General features: G+C 36.0%; 1 protein-coding gene across 2 annotated transcripts in view; it reads right to left on the bottom strand.

Moving 5' to 3' along the window:
• Positions 1-18202, bottom strand: part of GAS2 (growth arrest specific 2) — a 128751-nt gene that overhangs the window by 94401 nt on the left and 16148 nt on the right. For both annotated transcript variants that reach the window (XM_046016172.1, XM_046016171.1), the window contains one exon: positions 14285-14406. In XM_046016172.1, coding sequence (XP_045872128.1) covers positions 14285-14406 — 122 coding nt within the window. The remainder of the gene's footprint in view (positions 1-14284; positions 14407-18202) is intronic.

Raw genomic sequence — 18202 nt, forward strand, 5'->3', positions numbered from 1 at the left:
CTTTGACACACTGATTATTTTGAATTAAGAGTACTTGAAAACAGTCAGAAGAAAAAGGACACATCCTACTTTGTCTCTCAGAAAGCAGGAGATAAATCTCCCATGTAGAATGTAAAAAGATTGAGATCTTGTCATTTCCAACAACATAGATGGATCTGGAGAGTGTAATTCTAAGTGAAATAGGCCAGTCAGAGAAAGACAAATATCCTATGATTTCACTCATATGTGGAATTTAAGAAACAAAACAAACGAACAAAGGCAGGAAAAAAAAAAAAAGGAGACAAACCAAAAAACAGACTCTTAACTGTAGTGAACAAACAAAAGATTACCAGAGGCGTGGTGGGGAGGGGATGGGTGAGACAGGTAAAGAGTTACCTTGATGAGCACTGAGAATGTATAGAGTTGTTGAATCACTATATTGTACACCTGAAGCTAATATAGCACTGTATGTTAATTATACTAGGATTAAAATAAAAAAAATTAAAAACTACAATACTTGTAAAACCAATGCCAGATTAATAAAATAAGCAAATATGTTGCTTATTTTTTAATTTGTGCTTCAATATTTATTTTTAATACTGTAGTAACTGTATTTCAATAAAATCGATTTTCTCTATTTTGTGTTTTATACTCTTAAGGGTTTTATTTTGGGTATTTAAAGACATCAATGTGAAAAAGGATTGGCAGGCTTCCGTCAATGGTTAAAGGAGGCATGGCAGAGAAACATGTATTCCTGATCTAGAAGGAAGAGTCTAGAACGTATTTGCCTTCACGTACCGTGTAACATCTAGTACAAACTGGACTCTTCACAGAGTTCCTTACACTGAACAGAGTTCATACTCAGAAGTTAGTCAGTTCACTCCCATTTTAAGATTCCTTTCTTTCTTTTTACTTCAGATGGTTTAATTCTTTTGACCAACTGTTGATACAGGTACTTTTTTTTGTTTTGATTTGATTTGAGTGTTGGCTTCAAGTTACAGGAATTGGTGCATTATTTATTTGTTACATGGCACAGTGATATACTAGCAAGGTATCCATTAGATGAACAGTCTACACTGTGTGACATTAGACATGACTAGCAAAGCAATATAAACACAAAATACACACTAGACAGCTTCATGCATGATATGTAAAGCATTTTCAAACCACTAAGCAGAACAAAAGCAGGTATTCATGTAGTCAGCCCCTAAGAGGTTAAGATACAGTTGAAGAGCTCCATATACTACAAACTCAATGACCTCATCTAAAAACCGTTATGCCATTTCTCTGTAATGTGCCAATACCACATACTTTGGACCACACACACATACGTATGATGAGAACTTACATTTTATGTCATCTAGCAATCCTCAGACATTTTCAAGTTGAAAAAGAAACATTTTCCCTCAAATGTCCAGTCCCTCCAAAAAGGTTCTTGTTATAAAAATCTGTGAGTGTTCTACTTTAAGTAATGGCATGTGTGTTCATAATTGATTTCTTTAAATGATCTGAATTTCTCCAAAGCATGGAGTAACAGCTCATTTTAAAATAATTAATTCTCTATTCTCCATATGGTGAGAGTGACTTTTCGTGACATGGAATTCCATATCCAGAGTGCTTCGACACAGCAGTGGCCACAGTCAGTGCTATCAAATATCAGGAAAACAGTTCCCCAGTTACACTCCTTGCCCGTGTGCCTGCATGTGGTTAAATGCAGGATGTGAGCCTGTAAGTGGGAGAGATGATGTCACTGTGGAAAAATTCCATCAGGTTTACTTTTTCGCTCAGGGGCAACGCTCTGCTGATGCTTTGAAATTATGTAAATGAAAAATGTGTGAGTGAGTGAGTGTGTGTGTGTGTGTTCCTCTTCTGATCCAGAATTTATTTTAATTTTTTTCATGCTTTCAGAGTTTCAGTTCAACATGCTTTATTTTTAGTCCTATGCTTCGTATGCTTCGAATGCAACCATTATTTACACTACCCAACAATAGCTTACAGTTTTAACTTTGAAAGGAAAGAACTGCTGAGTAGTTTTGAAGCAAGGTCCTTTATCAGCAGACTCCCATACATTTGTAGCCTCTGGCACTTGGTAAATGTCTAGGTTAGATGCTGCCACCTAGTCTTTCTCCTCTCCCCCTCACTCTGGAATGCGGGGATTCTGAGCAGAGTACTGAGTGGGGTTTGAGATGCCCTCCTGCATTGCCTAGCTCATCAGAAGCGAGCTCTGATATGTAAAGATCATTAGAATGTGGGAAAATGACCTCCTCTCGCTCATGTAAGAAGGTGGACAACTACTGGTCTGTAACAAACAGGCAAGGAACCAAACATGATAATGGGTGATGATATTTTATTCTCTTGGAATTTGAGGGACATTCTAAAACAATTCTGATTCTTTTCATTTGGTTCTTTATACATAAAAAGAAAACCATCTCAAACATGAGGGCTTTTTGCAAAGGTTAATTCCATGCTCTGCACCTGGTTATAATCCATTTAGCTAGAACCTGTACACTTGTCCAAATAATTGTAAGTATGCAAATCCTCAGCCCACCTTCTTAGACAGTGGCTATCTCGGCCACTCGCCGAAAGAGTTATCTAAGAGGGACAGTGGCAATTCTTCTATGATTTACTAAGGATGACCAAATGAGAATATTTAATTAAAATTTTGACTTTGTGATAATAAAAAAGGAAAAAGATGAAATGATAATGTATGGGTAGCAGGAATGGTCAAATTAATATACTGAAACCCACTTAAATCATTGCAACAGCCTCATAAATAAGCATAGTGGGCACTGAGATGTGTGCACAGCCATTTTATTTTATGAAGTAGGTATTATTTTTAATTGGTGTGTCTTTTGGATTAGGAAGTAGATGACACACACTCGAAATAAAAAATTTTAAACAACTATGTTTATAAAAACTTTTCCATAAACTACTACATATTTTAAGTTCTGTTCTAAATTCAACCACATGATAAAATATTGCCTCTCTTTTATTTAACCTGTGACTGTTTAAAATTAATTTTTTTAAGTATTTTGTGACTTTCATTTCCACACCTATGTAATAACACATCCATCTTATTTCTCCCCAATAGAGAGTAAATTCCTTGAGGAGACTGTGGTCTACCTTTGCATCACTACCTTTCTTACCAACAACACATATGCATATAAATATTCACAGTAAATAACATCATCTCTTGTTCCTAATATGTACTCATCAATCATCTTTCAAATTTTAAAACAACATATGTAAGAAAAGACTCAGTTGTCATAAAATATTTGTAGTTCATAATATTCTATATTAAAGGTTGCTGAAATGATGAACCTGCTATACTCCATGATCATTTTCATCTCCTTTTTGAGTTATCCCTTAGTTAATAAAATAACACATTTTTGGAAAGCCAGTAGCAACATTTACTGCTCATTGTTCCTACACACTGGAATTCTCTGATTCCCTCCTGCAGTTTTATAGAAACTGTATTTTTTCCTTGGTTGTTAAAGAGTGTTATGGTAGATGGCTAATTAGGGGCTATGAGAAGAAACAATGGTTCTTATATTCCCATTTCACTCACCAACTATTTTATTGGACAAAAGGGGCAGTTATTGAGAAAAAGATGCAAAGAAAACACCCTCCCCAGTGATTTCATCTTTACAGCTCCTTCAGTAATTGAAAGACAGAACCCTTAATTATTGTAGTAAAACCTCGTTTCAAGTCAAAGGTATCTCTTGAGAACTTATTCCATGAAAAGGCCTACAATTATCCTTTTTCTTAATTATCTATGATGAACAAATTCATAGAACCACTAGTTATCACTCATCCAATTCTTATTTTACTGGAACCATGGTAAACACTATAAACAGGTCTTGAAATATAATCCTCAAATGGAATGAAACATTTGGATATTAATATGCTCATTTTGTCATCATTTTTGCCTTTAGATAACACTCTGAACTCAAGTAATAATATATCTTGTGACTATAGAATTACATTTGCAATTAACTAAATGACCAGCCTCCAGAATTCTTTTACTAATTTAGACCTCCATGGTTTATTTTACTTTGCCATTCTCTTGTCAGCACTTCGAATGTCCTCAGATTCTTTTTCTTTCCCTGAACCACCCTAAAATTCCATTTTCCCTATTACCTAAAAGTCAGCTTTGTTCTCTACGTTTCTGAACGTCAAAGACCTTTGAGTGAAGAAATACCAGCACTGAGGGAGAAATCTCAAACTTGGTGAGAATAAAAGTCGTCATGATTCCTAATCAAGAATTGCTAAAATTCACTAACAACAGCATTCTGGATCTGCAAGTAAATATCTATATTGGGCCATTCATTCTTTCATTCATTCATCCAAAAACATATCTCCTGGGCACCCATACCCCTGATTTTATGATAGACCTATATACAAATAAAACATTAACCATGTTCTCGAAGATCTTAGCTTCTAGTAAAGGGATAAAAGCATAACAAAATGGTTCAGGTGCTCAGATGGATGGAGAAACCATAAATATGGAGGCCAGTACTACCTACATGGTATGATCACTGAAAACATCTCCACTCTTCTGAGATCCCTCTTCCTTTTCCTTAGGAAATGATCTCTCTTTCTCATTTTATTCAGTCTTAGAACATGTCAGTCAAGGTGAGGTCATGACCTGGCCAGAGAGTCGGCCGTTAATCGCACTAATCAGACTCCCTCTTGCTAAAATCTGAAACCTGAGAGAAATGATAAATGGATTTAATAGCTTCATGTTAATGAGCACCACACATACTAGGTATTACTCAGTGCTTATGTAGATTAAATCTAGCCTCCGTAACAACTGATAAGTTAGGTACTATCATTAGCTGCATGTTACAAATGAGGAAATTAAGGCACAGAGAAATTAAGTAATTTTCCCAAGCTAATTAACAGTTCAGTCATTATTTAAACCCAGGAAGTGTGGCTGTTGAGTCCACACGATTAACCACTCTGCTTGGCTGAGCTCTCCAAAGGTGTTCAAATGATTCATTCTGACAGTGGTACTCTGAAGTGACTGCCCAAGTATCTGTGTTTTATAACCTTGGGATTTGTTATAAATTCTTGGTCTTCCAAAGCTATTGTTTTTTATTTCCTTAGCATCAGAGAGTAAAGTTCAGGCATTGGGCATTAGAAAACTATGAGATATTTGGAACTGGCGTTGAGGCTGATACTGGAACAAAACCAGAATGGGAAACTAACATTCTTTTTTGGAGAATAAGCTGTTTTTGTGAGCTTTAAAGCTTGCACTATTTTGGCATCCTTTTTATGAAAACGAATACAAGATTATGAATATAAAATTAGATAAGGAATTAGGCACAACAAATAAATAATAAATAAATAAATGAAATAAATAAAATAAAATAAATAAATAAAAGATGAGAAACACTAGAACCATTTAAAGTGCACAAAAGGAACATAATATTTTAGTTAATTAACCACCTGACAGAACACTATTTTGCTTTTCCTTATAGATTTTGGCTCTATGCTTTCTGACGGCCTCTTCATAAACAATAACTTAGAAATATTTTCATAGGGAGAATAGAAAGATAACCCAATCTTTCTTTTAGCATGATTAAGCCAAACAAATCTTTTTAATAGTTTAGGAAATTCTCTTTAAGCCTTATAGATCATCATTGATAAATACCATGAATTTTGAAATCTACAAAAATTCTGTTACCTTAGAGAAATCGATCACGTTTCTTTTACATGTGAGCTTTTGGATGCAGAAGAATGTTCCACAGAATCGTTGTGATATAAAGAATTCAAATAACATGATTTGCATTTGGTGTTGGCTCCTGTCCTTTGCTTAATTCCTGTCCCCTGATCAGTTTCTGTTTCCAAATGAGAAAGAGCTAAATTCTTATCTTGGGGGAAGGGCAGAGATATGAAGAGGGGAGGAGAGGCTGGGAACTCCCTCTCAGGAAGTAGGGAAGGTACATAGTAGATTCCCCTACCCCTGGTATTCTCCTCGACCAGGATAAGAAAGGAGTATCAATTAACCTGGACATTCCTGGAACCATCGCTCTGCCCTTAAAATCTCAGCTAGCCATAGTCAGAGCTGATGATCTCCACCTGGTACCAAAATATTGCAGCCTGGCTCAGGGGATTTAGATCCATCTCACAGCATAACTCCTAGCCAATCCAGGAATTCCCAGCTGACTGGTTACACTGTCTCTACACATGTTCAAAATCTTGAGCGTCACTAAGTGTATTATGCCCGGGTTTTCCACTATTTGTGTAATCGACTTTAAGGGTGTTGGTTTGAGGAGAGCAAGATGTAATTTTAGATTTGGCAGAATTAATGTACTTTAATTGTACTAACTAGAATTCAGTGTGTTAACACGGATAGCTACAGATGATCCTGTTAATAGTCTGCTAGATTTGTAAACACAAACGTAGATGCAAAGCTAGCGCACACTAAATGCCACTAAAAGGCCAGAAACCACTTGGTAAAATATAGAGGAAGGAATTAAAACTTGGAAAAGAAATGTTGCATGCAATTGATAATGTGTACTTCATCTAAGCCTACTTTTTACAGGGTCCCTCGGCGGGGCCCAAAGAGGCTCTATTTTTTGTTTTTTTTAACTAAGATATGGAGAACAGGTTGGTTAGGAATGTTCCAGAATTTCCTAATGTGACTTTTCACTCCAGAAAGAGGATGCTGGTGACAGGAGTTTTCTCTTCTTAATGTGAATGAGGATTCTCAGGGTGGCAGGAATGCACGGTGACCCTTCACTTGCATAGGCAAGGTGGACATGGTTGCCAGAATCAAAGTAGGCTAATCAAATCTCTTAGAATAATCGGCCCCACAGGAGATCTGACTATGGTTTATTAATCATGGGGCCTTTAGCTGTAAATTGAAAGGCAACGTCCTAAGTTCTTGATTTGTATACTAGAAAGAGCCACAGCAACAAAATGAGAGAAAATCGTTCTGATGACCCTGTTCTTAGACTACAGCCGATTTATAGACACAGAGCCCATTGAATGAAAGGAGTAAAGATCTCAAGCCTTTCCTGTAAAGCTTCCTTCTAATCTTTAAAGGGACCTAAATAATTTGCTATGCATTAGGGAGAGGGAAGTGCCTTACGGAGATCAAGTGACAGATGGAGTTTTGACCTAAGCCTAAATTACACTATGACTATTGTACCTTTGTACATCTAGAGGTTATTTTTATATCTTTCCCTGAATGAGTAATTGGCAAGCGTAATATAAGCAACTGTTGTAACTTTTATTCCCGAACATATGGGATAAAATATCATAACTCAGTTCAATGTCCTGAACATTGCAAGGAAAGTGATTTCTATCACATCTCCATTCAGTTCAAGCCAATGTAGAAGACGGATGAGATTTGGGCAATAGCAGGGAAATTATAATGAAGTAACAGTTTCAGTCAGAGTTTCTGTTCCAGATGTGTGTTTCCACTGAAGAATATGTATTAGAAAATACCCTAAGGGTGCCTGTATGGCTCAGTAGGTTAAGCGCCCGACTCTTGATTTAGGCTCAAGTCATGATCTCAGGGTCCTGAGAGGAAGCCCCATGTCAAGCTCCATGCTCAGCGTGTAGTCTACTTGAGATCCTCTTCCTCTCTCTGCCCCTCCCCCTCCCCCTGCATATGCACGCTGCATGCTTTCTGTCTCTCAAAATACATACATCAGACCTTGAAAAAAAAAAAAGGCTAAAGAAAAATATCCTAACACTTAACATGCATTTATTGGTCTGAAAAATGCAGTTTTCTTAATCCTAATAAATAGAAAATTCCAGAAGTTGTTTGCATATACTTGACAAAAATAACCGAAGTGTGTTACTATCCTGTACATCAGCTCAGGCTCTGCGACGTAACCGATAGGAACATGTCAACATCACACAACACATTTTTCTGTTAGATCATGGTATTTTGCTGACTTGACATTACAGAGCAGGAAAACTGGGCACACCAGACAGCTTCATAACAGACATGCACTCCAGAGGGTAGAAGATAAATCACCCAGGATGGAGGTTTTGCTAACTAAATGAGGTTTGTGGGTCCAGTAGTAGGAGCCCTGTAGGAACACTGCCTTCATTGTAAAGGACACCATGCAATTGTTCCTAGCTTGCTATTGTCTGATGAAGATTGAATCTCCATCTTGGGACATGAGGGATCATGGAACTTGAAATGTTCATTACAAAATTAGAACCAGATGATCAAATTTGCCACATTTTCAGTTGTGCCTAGCAATACACTATCATCTATAGAGCTATCTCTCACATTTGGCACTAGTTCAATTAGGCCTTAAGATTCGTGTAAATTCCGTAAGTCCATCATTCACTCCCTATTATGCTTACTTTTTCATCCTGCTGCTTTTGTGCTCCTTAGCACACACATACAGCAACCCAGTCAAGTCCCATCTCAAGTCTCCTACGACTAGTTGATTACGGGTAGAGAGAAAAAGTCAAGCTCCTTTTCATATCATTCTATATGATGCATCGACATTTATTGCTATGTATTAAAACCCTACTTGGGCATAACTTTGTAAGATGGACAGAAGAGAAACACTCCCCATGAGGGGAAAAAAAAAACTCAGAAAGATATTTCATTGTTTCTGACTAAAAGATGAAAGATTTTCCCAGTGGTCAAGAACTTAGAGAAATGGTGACAGGGGAATGAATTTTATACTGGGAAATTTTATATATTTAAAAAACGTGAAGATATCTGTATTTTTTAAATCCTGAGGAATTGGACTTTATTACTAACTTTTCTTTTTTTTTTCTTTTCCCCTCAGTCCCAGGCAGCAAAATAACCCATAAAAAATCATTTATTTCCACATCATTACACCTGTATTCTCTCCATTTATTATGACTCACTCTGTTGGCTTAGTCCTAACATTATATTTGCATTTAAAAACCATGAATTTCTTAAGAAATACACAATTATTTTAGTTGCATAGCCAGATACAGAGGACTCTAGTCACAGTTGTGATTTTCAAGAAAAACCTTTTATCCCTTCTACCACACTTTCTTGTTCTGTCAGAGGTAACAGCAGTAAACACATTTCTGGATTTCTCTGAAATCAGTCTTGATAAGATGTTCTCTAAACAAAATGTGCTATTGATTTTTGAGGGGAAAAACTCTAATCTCTATGTTTTATTTAATTCCTGGATGGTAAAATATCCTGAGGTAGCTTTATCTTGCAGCTCAGAGAACTAGATATTCTTGATGGGCAAATGTCCTATGGACATTCTATCTGACTAGGGTGTTCTTTCCCCAAACAAGGACTGGATTCTACATTTAGATGGTGAATGTTCAGTTCCTTCCTTAGAGCATAATGTAGCATTCTACTAGGTAACAGAACTTCTTTTTTGGCTTTTCCCTTCATGTGCTTCAAAACTGATCTAACCACCCAGGGCTCTTTGAACTCAAAGGAAGCTCTGAACCCAGGGAAACTCTGATGTCTGGGGCAGGGACTCTCAAGATAAATGAGACAAACAGAAAGGAATGTTAGGAGAAAAATAGAGTTGAACCCTTTGAATGTCGCACACCACGTTGATGCCCCCATCCTTGAGAGTATCTTGTACACAAATCAGCAAGTCATGACTGGTAGAAAAAGAAGAGAGTAAATACACAATAACAAGGGGTTCATAGAGTTGAATTCTGTCTGGACTAGGAAGTGAAAGGTCATACATCAATGTAACGATTATTCTGTCTTGATTGGAGATGCCAACATTGAGTCAGGTAACTAAGGGTCAAAAAGCATAAAATCTGACCTTGGATTTATCGCTTATTTTGGTTTTCCCATCCCAATAGGATATTGGAAAGATAGTTTGGGTTAGCTTTTTGCCTGTTAAGGTCCTACGCTCCAGCAATATTAACATTTGTAGTTAGAGTGAATTGATCATATTATGGGACATTTAAACTAATCAAAATCAGATTATACATTAAACTGCTGTAGACTAGGCTCAAAAGCATATACATAACTATTGCCTAATTTCTTGAAAATTCTGCATTGTTTCCATGTGAAGTGAGAAAATACAAAGGATAGGATTAACTACTAATAGCTAAAAACATAGAGTCTATTTCTATTATCTATTGAAACCTAGAAAGAAAAAAAATCATAGGATATCATCTATTTTCATTCACAGCGTTTTATCAAGCCATAATAGGATATGACTCATGGATTTATAACTAAAATATTAAATACGTAAACTGTCTAATGTCTTTATTAAATACACTTGCAAATATTAGGAGTGTTTAAGTCCCTTTTAACATGGACATACTTCACACATACCAGGCATAACTTCCTTGCTCAAATGTGTTGACACAGCTGTAGAGTCTCCAAATTAAAGATCAATCAGGAAGAGTAAAAATATTGCTGTGAGAACAAAGTGGGTGAAATTTAAGTGCTAGGAGAGAATTACAAAGGGCTTCCTGTGATATGACTTTAGGTGGGATCCAGTTTGTGGTTGGTTTTCTTTCTTTTTTTCTTTTTTTAAGATTTTATTTATTTATTTATTTGACAGAGGAATAGAGAGCACAAGTAGGCAGAGGGGCATGTAGAGGGAGAGGGAGAAGCAGACTCTCCACCCAGCAGGGAGCCCAGTGTAGGACTCCATCCCAGGACCCAGGGATTATGACCCAAGCCGAAGGCAGCCGCTTAACCAAATGAGCCACCCAGGCACCCCGTAGTTGATTTTCTTAATAGTAATTCTGTTTTAACATCTCCCTAACTGTAACAGTTTCTCTAATTCATCAAAGGTGTTGACCAAGTTATCTGTCTCTACCACTATTGTTCCTAGATTTTAAAATGCCCAGCTGGACAAGAATTACCTACACACACACACACACACACACACACACACACAGCTGGACAAGAATTACCTACACACACACACACACACACACAAACAAATACTGTAGCCTACACGTTATTTATACAGAATTTGAAAGCCTCCTTTTTTTCTATCGGAAATGTTCAATGTACACCTATGTGGGTTTTAGCAAATTTATTCTTGTTTAAAAGTTAAATTTAATAATATCAAAATGTGCAATTTCATTTAATGTCTATTCCTGCTTTAGACAAAAGATGGATTGAAGGGGCACCTGGGTGGCTCAGTGGGTTAAAGCCTCTGCCTTCGGCTCAGGCAAGCCTCACATCAGGCTCTCTGCTCAGCAGGGAGCCTGCTTCCTCCTCTCTCTCTGTCAGCCTCTCTGCCTACTTGTGATCTCTGTCTGTCAAATAAATAAATAAGATCTTAGAAAAAAAAAAAGATGGATTGAAAACAGAATTATATTGGACTTATGAAAATGCTTGTGTCAAACCTGAATGGATCGACAAAATTATATTAATGACCCATAATAGCTGTGAAGTATTGGCCATTTGGCTTCTCATCTATTGAAAAATTTCTCATAAAATGTAAAAAAGAAAAACTACCCTTCTTTGAATTTTTTTTCATATAGTAAGACACATGCTATTTTGATTTAAGCTGCATATTGTTGGAAGTAAGTTGTAAAATATATAATTCTGCCAAGGACACAGAAGGTAATTCAGTCAAGAGTAATTGTGTCAACTTCTAACTCAGATTAAACTTGATTTTTTGAGCACTGAAAGTGAGGTCATAAAGAGTATTTTTAAATCTATATTTGTTCAATTACCACAATTGAGTTTTTATACTAGAATATATTTATCATGATCAGAATAAATTTGAACTTTATATTTAATTAAACAAATGGCTTAGGGTCAAGGAACTATTTTGAGTTTAATAAAACTTTGCTGCATTTACTTTAAAAGGAAAGCTTAATTTGTTTCTTTTTATGTTTTATAGTTTTATTATAAAAATGATATAATTTGAAATGAATGTTTCAAAGGAAAAACAGCTGTCAAAATCTTGATCTATAACTATTCTCAGTATTACATATTATCATACAGAGATTTAGGGCAAAGTTTCAACCTATTTGTATATATCATGTTAACTATGAACATTAACAAAGTACTTATCTTTTTCTTCTAGTTTCTTCTAGCAAATCAAAAATTCTCTTCGGGAGCTCTTAAATCTTTCACATTGGGAAGGGAAATAATATTTATTATTTCCCTTTATTATATTCCCTTTATTATTTTTCATGCAATGCTTTCTGGAAAGTATATATGCATAATCATTACTCCTACTTTATGGGCACGGAAACTAAGGATAGACATGTCTCATTAGTGAATAACACAACTGGAACCCAAGCAAAACGTGCTCAAAACACGTAAGCCTTCGAATTACAGGCTAATGCTTTGGGGGGTTGACTTGCTCTTGAGGGTTTTAGGATTACATTCTATTTGGGGATCTCAGCTTCTGTGTGTGGGGAGGGGGTTTATTTGTTTGTTTGTTTGTTTTTAGGATTTTATTTGTTTATTTGACAGAGAGAGAGTGAACACAAACGGGGAGGAACAGGCAGAGGGAGAGGGAGAGGGAGAGGAGAAGGAGCAGACTTCCAGCTGAGCAGAGAGCCTGACATGGAGATCCATCCCAGGACCCTGGGATCATGACCTGAGACAAAGGAAGATGCTTAACTGACTGAGCCACCCCAGTGCCCCTCAGCCTCTGTTTTTTTTTTTTTTTTTTTTTTTTATTTTTATTTGTTTATTTACAGCATAACAGTGTTCATTGTTTTGGCATCACACCCAGTGCTCCATGCAGTACGTGCCCTCCCTATTACCCACCACCTGGTTCCTCATCCTCCCAGCCCCCGCCCCCCGCCGCCCCTTCATAACCCTCTGAAACCAGAAAACCTTACACTAGCCTTTGTAGAGTTGTTTATTCTTTGTTACTATGAAGGATTTAAGACCTTAACACTGAGGCAATGGTCGCTAATTTTTTTTTAATTATTTATTTATTTATTTGACAGACAGAGATTACAAGTAGGCAGAGAGGTTGGCAGAGAGAGAGGAGGAAGCAGGCTTCCCACTGAGCAGAGAGCCCAGTGTGGGTCTCGATCTCAGGACCCTGGGATCATGACCTGAGCTGAAGGCAAAGGTTTTAACCCACTGAGCCCACCCAGGCACCCCAGTGGTCACTATTCTTAACAATAAGCAAATCAAATGGAAGTTTTCGGACCAATGCAAATTAACATAACACTCTCCAAAGAATCTGGGCCCAGCAATTTTATCCCTTTACGAATTATTTCACAGTGAACCTTCTATATAAACTGCCCTCCTCTTTGGTTTGCTTTCTCCTTGGTAAGTTGAAGTAGAGGCCAGTTTCTTTCTTTCTATTTTTTTTCCTATATTTTTAAAATTTATTTATTTGTCAGAGAGAGAGAGAGAGAACACAAGCAGCGAGAGCAGCAGGTTTTCACTCTTTTTTTTTTAATCTTTTTTTACTCCTTTACTCATTTCATTGATTTCAGTTTTCTTGTTCGTTTCATTTAAAGCTGTTTTCAACATTATTTTAACCTGATTTTTTCTTACCTTTTTCCTTCTCTATCAAAAATTAGGAAAAGTGTCAACTATCTCTTTCCTTCAAGAAGTGTCAAGCACCATACTCTCATTATGTGCTTATAATAATCATGAAAGAATATATAGGACTACATATGTGGCTCAGTCAGTTAAGGGTCCACACTTGATTCCGACTCAGGTCATGATCTCAGGGTCCTGGGACTGAACCCCGGCTTGGTCTCTGAACTCCGTGGGGAGTCTGGTTGAGATTCTCTCTCCCTCTTTGTCTGTCACTGCCCCCTTCCAGCCCAGAGTGCATGTGCACAGCACATGCTCTCTCCCTATCTCTCTTTCTTGCCTCTCAAATAAATAAATTAAAAAAAAAAAAAAAAAGAATATATGTAGAAAAGAAATCTGAGCACTCAGAAAAAAATTTGTCCAAAGGACTTAGTTCAATGCTAGAACTTATTTAAAACAAACAAAAAAATTATACACTCTGGACACTTTATTCTAATAATATACCATGATCTATTTGGAAACAAAGATTTATTTAGTAAACCGTTCTTGGCCAGATTTTTTTTTCATCTCCTGATGACATAAATATTTCTGTGCTAAATTTGTAATCAATAATCAGTCTGAACCAGTTTATACACAGTCCTTGTTTTGTATCGATACCATCAATTTCCACAACCTTCTAGTTAATTAGACTTACTGAAAGGATTATGTAATTTATGTAATCAGAGTACAAATAACATGTTGTCTAATTAAAATGTACCCTCTGTGTTTTGTTAACAGACATATTAAGACGCCCATTGACAACAAAATACTAAAATTAAACTCCGTTCATAAGCAACTACAAGTGAAATCCACTCCCTGAATGATTTTTGCCTGGGGATCTTTTACCTTTGGAGGCTTGTTAGCATCCATGCCCTCTCTGAATTTCTCCTGAACAGTTTCTGCAAGTTGACAGAGCAAGGCACCATTATCCAATTTTTCCATAAAAGTTTCTGCTGTAATCTCCTTCCCTGCAGTAACAAAGAGAAGCATTATAAGAACACAATCATTACCCAGTGCAACTCTGACATTCATGCCAACATATTTGACACAGTTTTTATGACCAAAATTTCTATTCCAGCTGAGTTGCAAATATCTGGGATGGGAACTCAAGGAAAAGAATGGTTTCTTTGGAATTTTATGTTTTCCTTTGGCAGCAGAATCTCAACATTTTATATTTTCATAACATAATTTCAACTGCATTAAAGTTTTATTTCACGGTAAAAGTAGCAAAATGATATCCTACGTGAGAATCCCACCACTTGGCAATCAAGAGGAATAAAAACCAACCAGTCAATGAAACCCAAACAGTTTTGTCAATGATTGCACAATCTGACCTCCAATATTCATTCAGTTCTCATCCTCAATAGCCTGTTTAGTTACTCTGGGCAGCAAGGCAAAGACAAAAGCAGAACAGGCATTCTGTGTTTTGCTTATGTCTTTGGTTATAAGACACCAAAACTCTCTTTTCTTTAATTTGAAATGGAGGAAGGTACATCAAAATTCAGCCACCACTGGCAACTGTACTAGCTTGGCCAATGCATAAATCACATTTCTAAGTTCTATTGAGTTTGTTTTCCTGATTAAGATATTACAGGTAATACCAATACAAGAGATAAACTCTGAAAGAAAGTCTACCTCTCTCATGATTCCGTCTTCTTACTACCATCTTTGAACTGCAGATTATCAGCTTCATCTCTGCTCTTCTCTCTTCCCCAAACCACTCAGCTTCCACTACTGCTCATTTGAACATTATTCACAGTTGTCTATCCCTGACATTTAACCAGTTAAAGGTTGTCTTCTTTCTTATATTCTCCCAAAAATATTTTGTATTTTTCCCTTTAATTTTAAATAATATCCCTTTAATTTTGTAATGGCTTTATTGTGATATAATTCACCTGTCTTACAATTCACCCATTTGAAGTGTATAATTCAGTGGCCTTTAGTACATTCAGATTTGTGCAGTCATCACCACAAACAATTTCTGGACATTTTTATCACCCCCAAAAGAAACCCTCTACCCTATACTTGTCACTCCTGATTCCTTTTTGCCCTAAGCTTTATAAACCAACTAGTTTTTTTCTCATATGTTCCTTAAGTTCATTTCTCCCAAAGATCTCTCCTTTTCCTGGTACTCTAATTTTCTAAGTTTTGGCATATTTTATTTTCCTGGCTTAATTTCCTATAACATATTAGTCACAAATCCTGTAGATTCATGATTCTTTCTGTTTCTGGTACCAAAATCTTAACAAAAATTTTCATGATTTGATACCTAAACCTCAAAAACATACCTAAACAACAAAAACAATGGCTCTTCCCTGTACCCTCGACTTCTCTCTCCAATACACATCATACTCATGGCTAAAATTATGATTGCTAAACACCAACCTCATTGGGTCATTATTCTTCTTCATTGTATAGTCCCTAGTCTTCTCTGCCACCCAAAATATGAAATATAACCACCTGAACGTATCCAAAGACTGACCCTTATGCTTCTAATTCAACTTTCTAATTTAACATCCTTATACTCCCCCAGTTTCTTGGTCCGCGCCCTGCCTTCAGAGTTCCTCCAGCAAGACTTCCCAATCCTACTGCCATGACTTTCTTCCTGGCATGGCCCCTGCCTACTATGTTCTCCTCCCTTATATCTACCTGACCAAGTTCTCTCTTTCCTTTCATCAGAAATCCAGAAAGAGATTTTTCCAGTGGATACTGACCTCTTTTCTATATGGCCGCACTCAAGGGCATCACTCATTTTGGCAACTTATCAAACTTCTTCTATTGCTAGTAATATGTTTTGTGTAAAGTTTTGTCTTCCTCAAACCTCTTGGGACATACTGTGTTTGTGTGTCTGTGTGTGTGTGTATCCGAGTGTTCCTACAGATTTACGTATGTTGTTAACTTGGTAGGCACCTAGAAAATGTGTTCACTGAGCATGTAAAGTTACAAATGAAGAAACAAACTACTGGAAAACTTTGAGAAAATGTTGGATACTATTTTTGTAAAACGTAGTTAAGTTCAAGCAAAAAAAAAAGTTTTAGACAGAGAATCTTATAGGATTAGCTTTTATCTTAAGAAAAAAATGCATGCAGCTCAAGCCCATGAACATTTACATATAACCCAACTGGAAAACAGATAAACTATTGGCTTAAAGTTCAACTTACGATACATAATATATTTGGATTTCAAGAAATATCTGTTTGAATTTTGTTTTTGACTGTTTTGGGGGAAGGGCAGGTAAAGAAGGAAAGAAAATTATCTTTTTAAAAATGTTCTTTTTCCCCCACTGGATACTTCACATTTGAGCCCCCAGTTAAGATAATGACTTCTGCAGGTGGTAAAACATAGTAGCTCTAACTACTCACCACAGAAGTAGCCTATACAAAACTACTATTATTTTAAAATTGTATACAGCTCAACTTAATTCAGGAATGAAAGTAATATTTTCAGGATAAAAAAAGTCAGCTCAACAAAATTTGCATTATGCATTCACCATATTATTGGCCTGCATTCGCTGGGAAGAAAGTTATTTTGGAAATAAGTATGAAAAGTAAATGTTAGAAATATTTTCAAAATTACCAATTAGATTTCAAGGTAAAGAAGGTAGATTTTACTCCAAGTTGCTGAATGATTCCTTTATAAATTACTTATAAGATTCTCTATATTTGAAAAAGGCCTTAGGTATTTGTATTCTGTAATGTTCCATGGCAATTTAAAGATTCTATTCATAATGTTAAGTGACAAGATGATTACAATGAATTTAAAAGAACTCGTAAAGTATAAAAAGAAAAATGCCTTTCATTAAAAAGTTATTAGCAATTTACCAAAAGGTATGATTTTTGTTTTTTGCATTATACCTGACAATTTTTAGTTATTCTGATTTTTATGACTACTTGAAGAATTCACATTAAACATCTGTATCTAATGAAACATATATTAGGAGTCAGCTTTCAATTCTGTATATTTTATAGCTCCAAAAGGTGGATTTTTTTTGCTAAAACAGACAGTGTTACATTATAGTTGAAACATACTGCCTCAAATGAAGGGAAAATGCAAGATGGAGAGTTTTTTTAATCTTCATATGTAACATATTTTCCATCTAAAAAATCATAAAATTATTTTAAACATACTTTATAATTGTAAGAGATCAATATAATCTTTATATAGAATTATATATTACCTCATTCTTATTACATTAATATTACGAAAAAGTTTTTAAAAATCATTACATAAGGTTAGCTCAATTGAACCATGACAAGTCCATTAGAGCAAGTTATATGAAGCACTAATTACAATTTCTTGAGTAAACATTATAAAAAGCTAAATATCTCTGTTAGGCAAAACCAGATATTCTTTCATCAGAATTGTGTAACTCTTTTGACAAATTAGATTATAACCACCAGATGCAGTAGGATTCTAGAATCGTAGGACCACTTCTTCCCTAGTCTGTCCTTCCACGTTATTGGTATGTTTCAGAAAACATAGGGCAATGACTAGATATAATTAAGTAATCTCGGAGTACCAACTGACCCACACTGGAGTGTAAAGACTATTAACTTGAAGGTTTATCTAAAATAGCCTAGTCTAGGGGTGCTGGGGTGGCTCAGTTGGTTGAGCCTCTGACTTTTGATCTCGGCATAGGTCTTGATCTCAGGGCCGTGAGTTCAAGTCCTGTGCTGGGTTCCATGCTTGGCATGGAGCCTACTTAAAAAAAAAAAAAAAAAAAATTAGCCCAGTCTAGAAGTAATATCTTTATTTCTTGAGTTC

The sequence above is a fragment of the Meles meles genome, chromosome 8 (assembly GCF_922984935.1).
Source record: "Meles meles chromosome 8, mMelMel3.1 paternal haplotype, whole genome shotgun sequence".
Lineage (NCBI taxonomy): Eukaryota > Metazoa > Chordata > Mammalia > Carnivora > Mustelidae > Meles > Meles meles.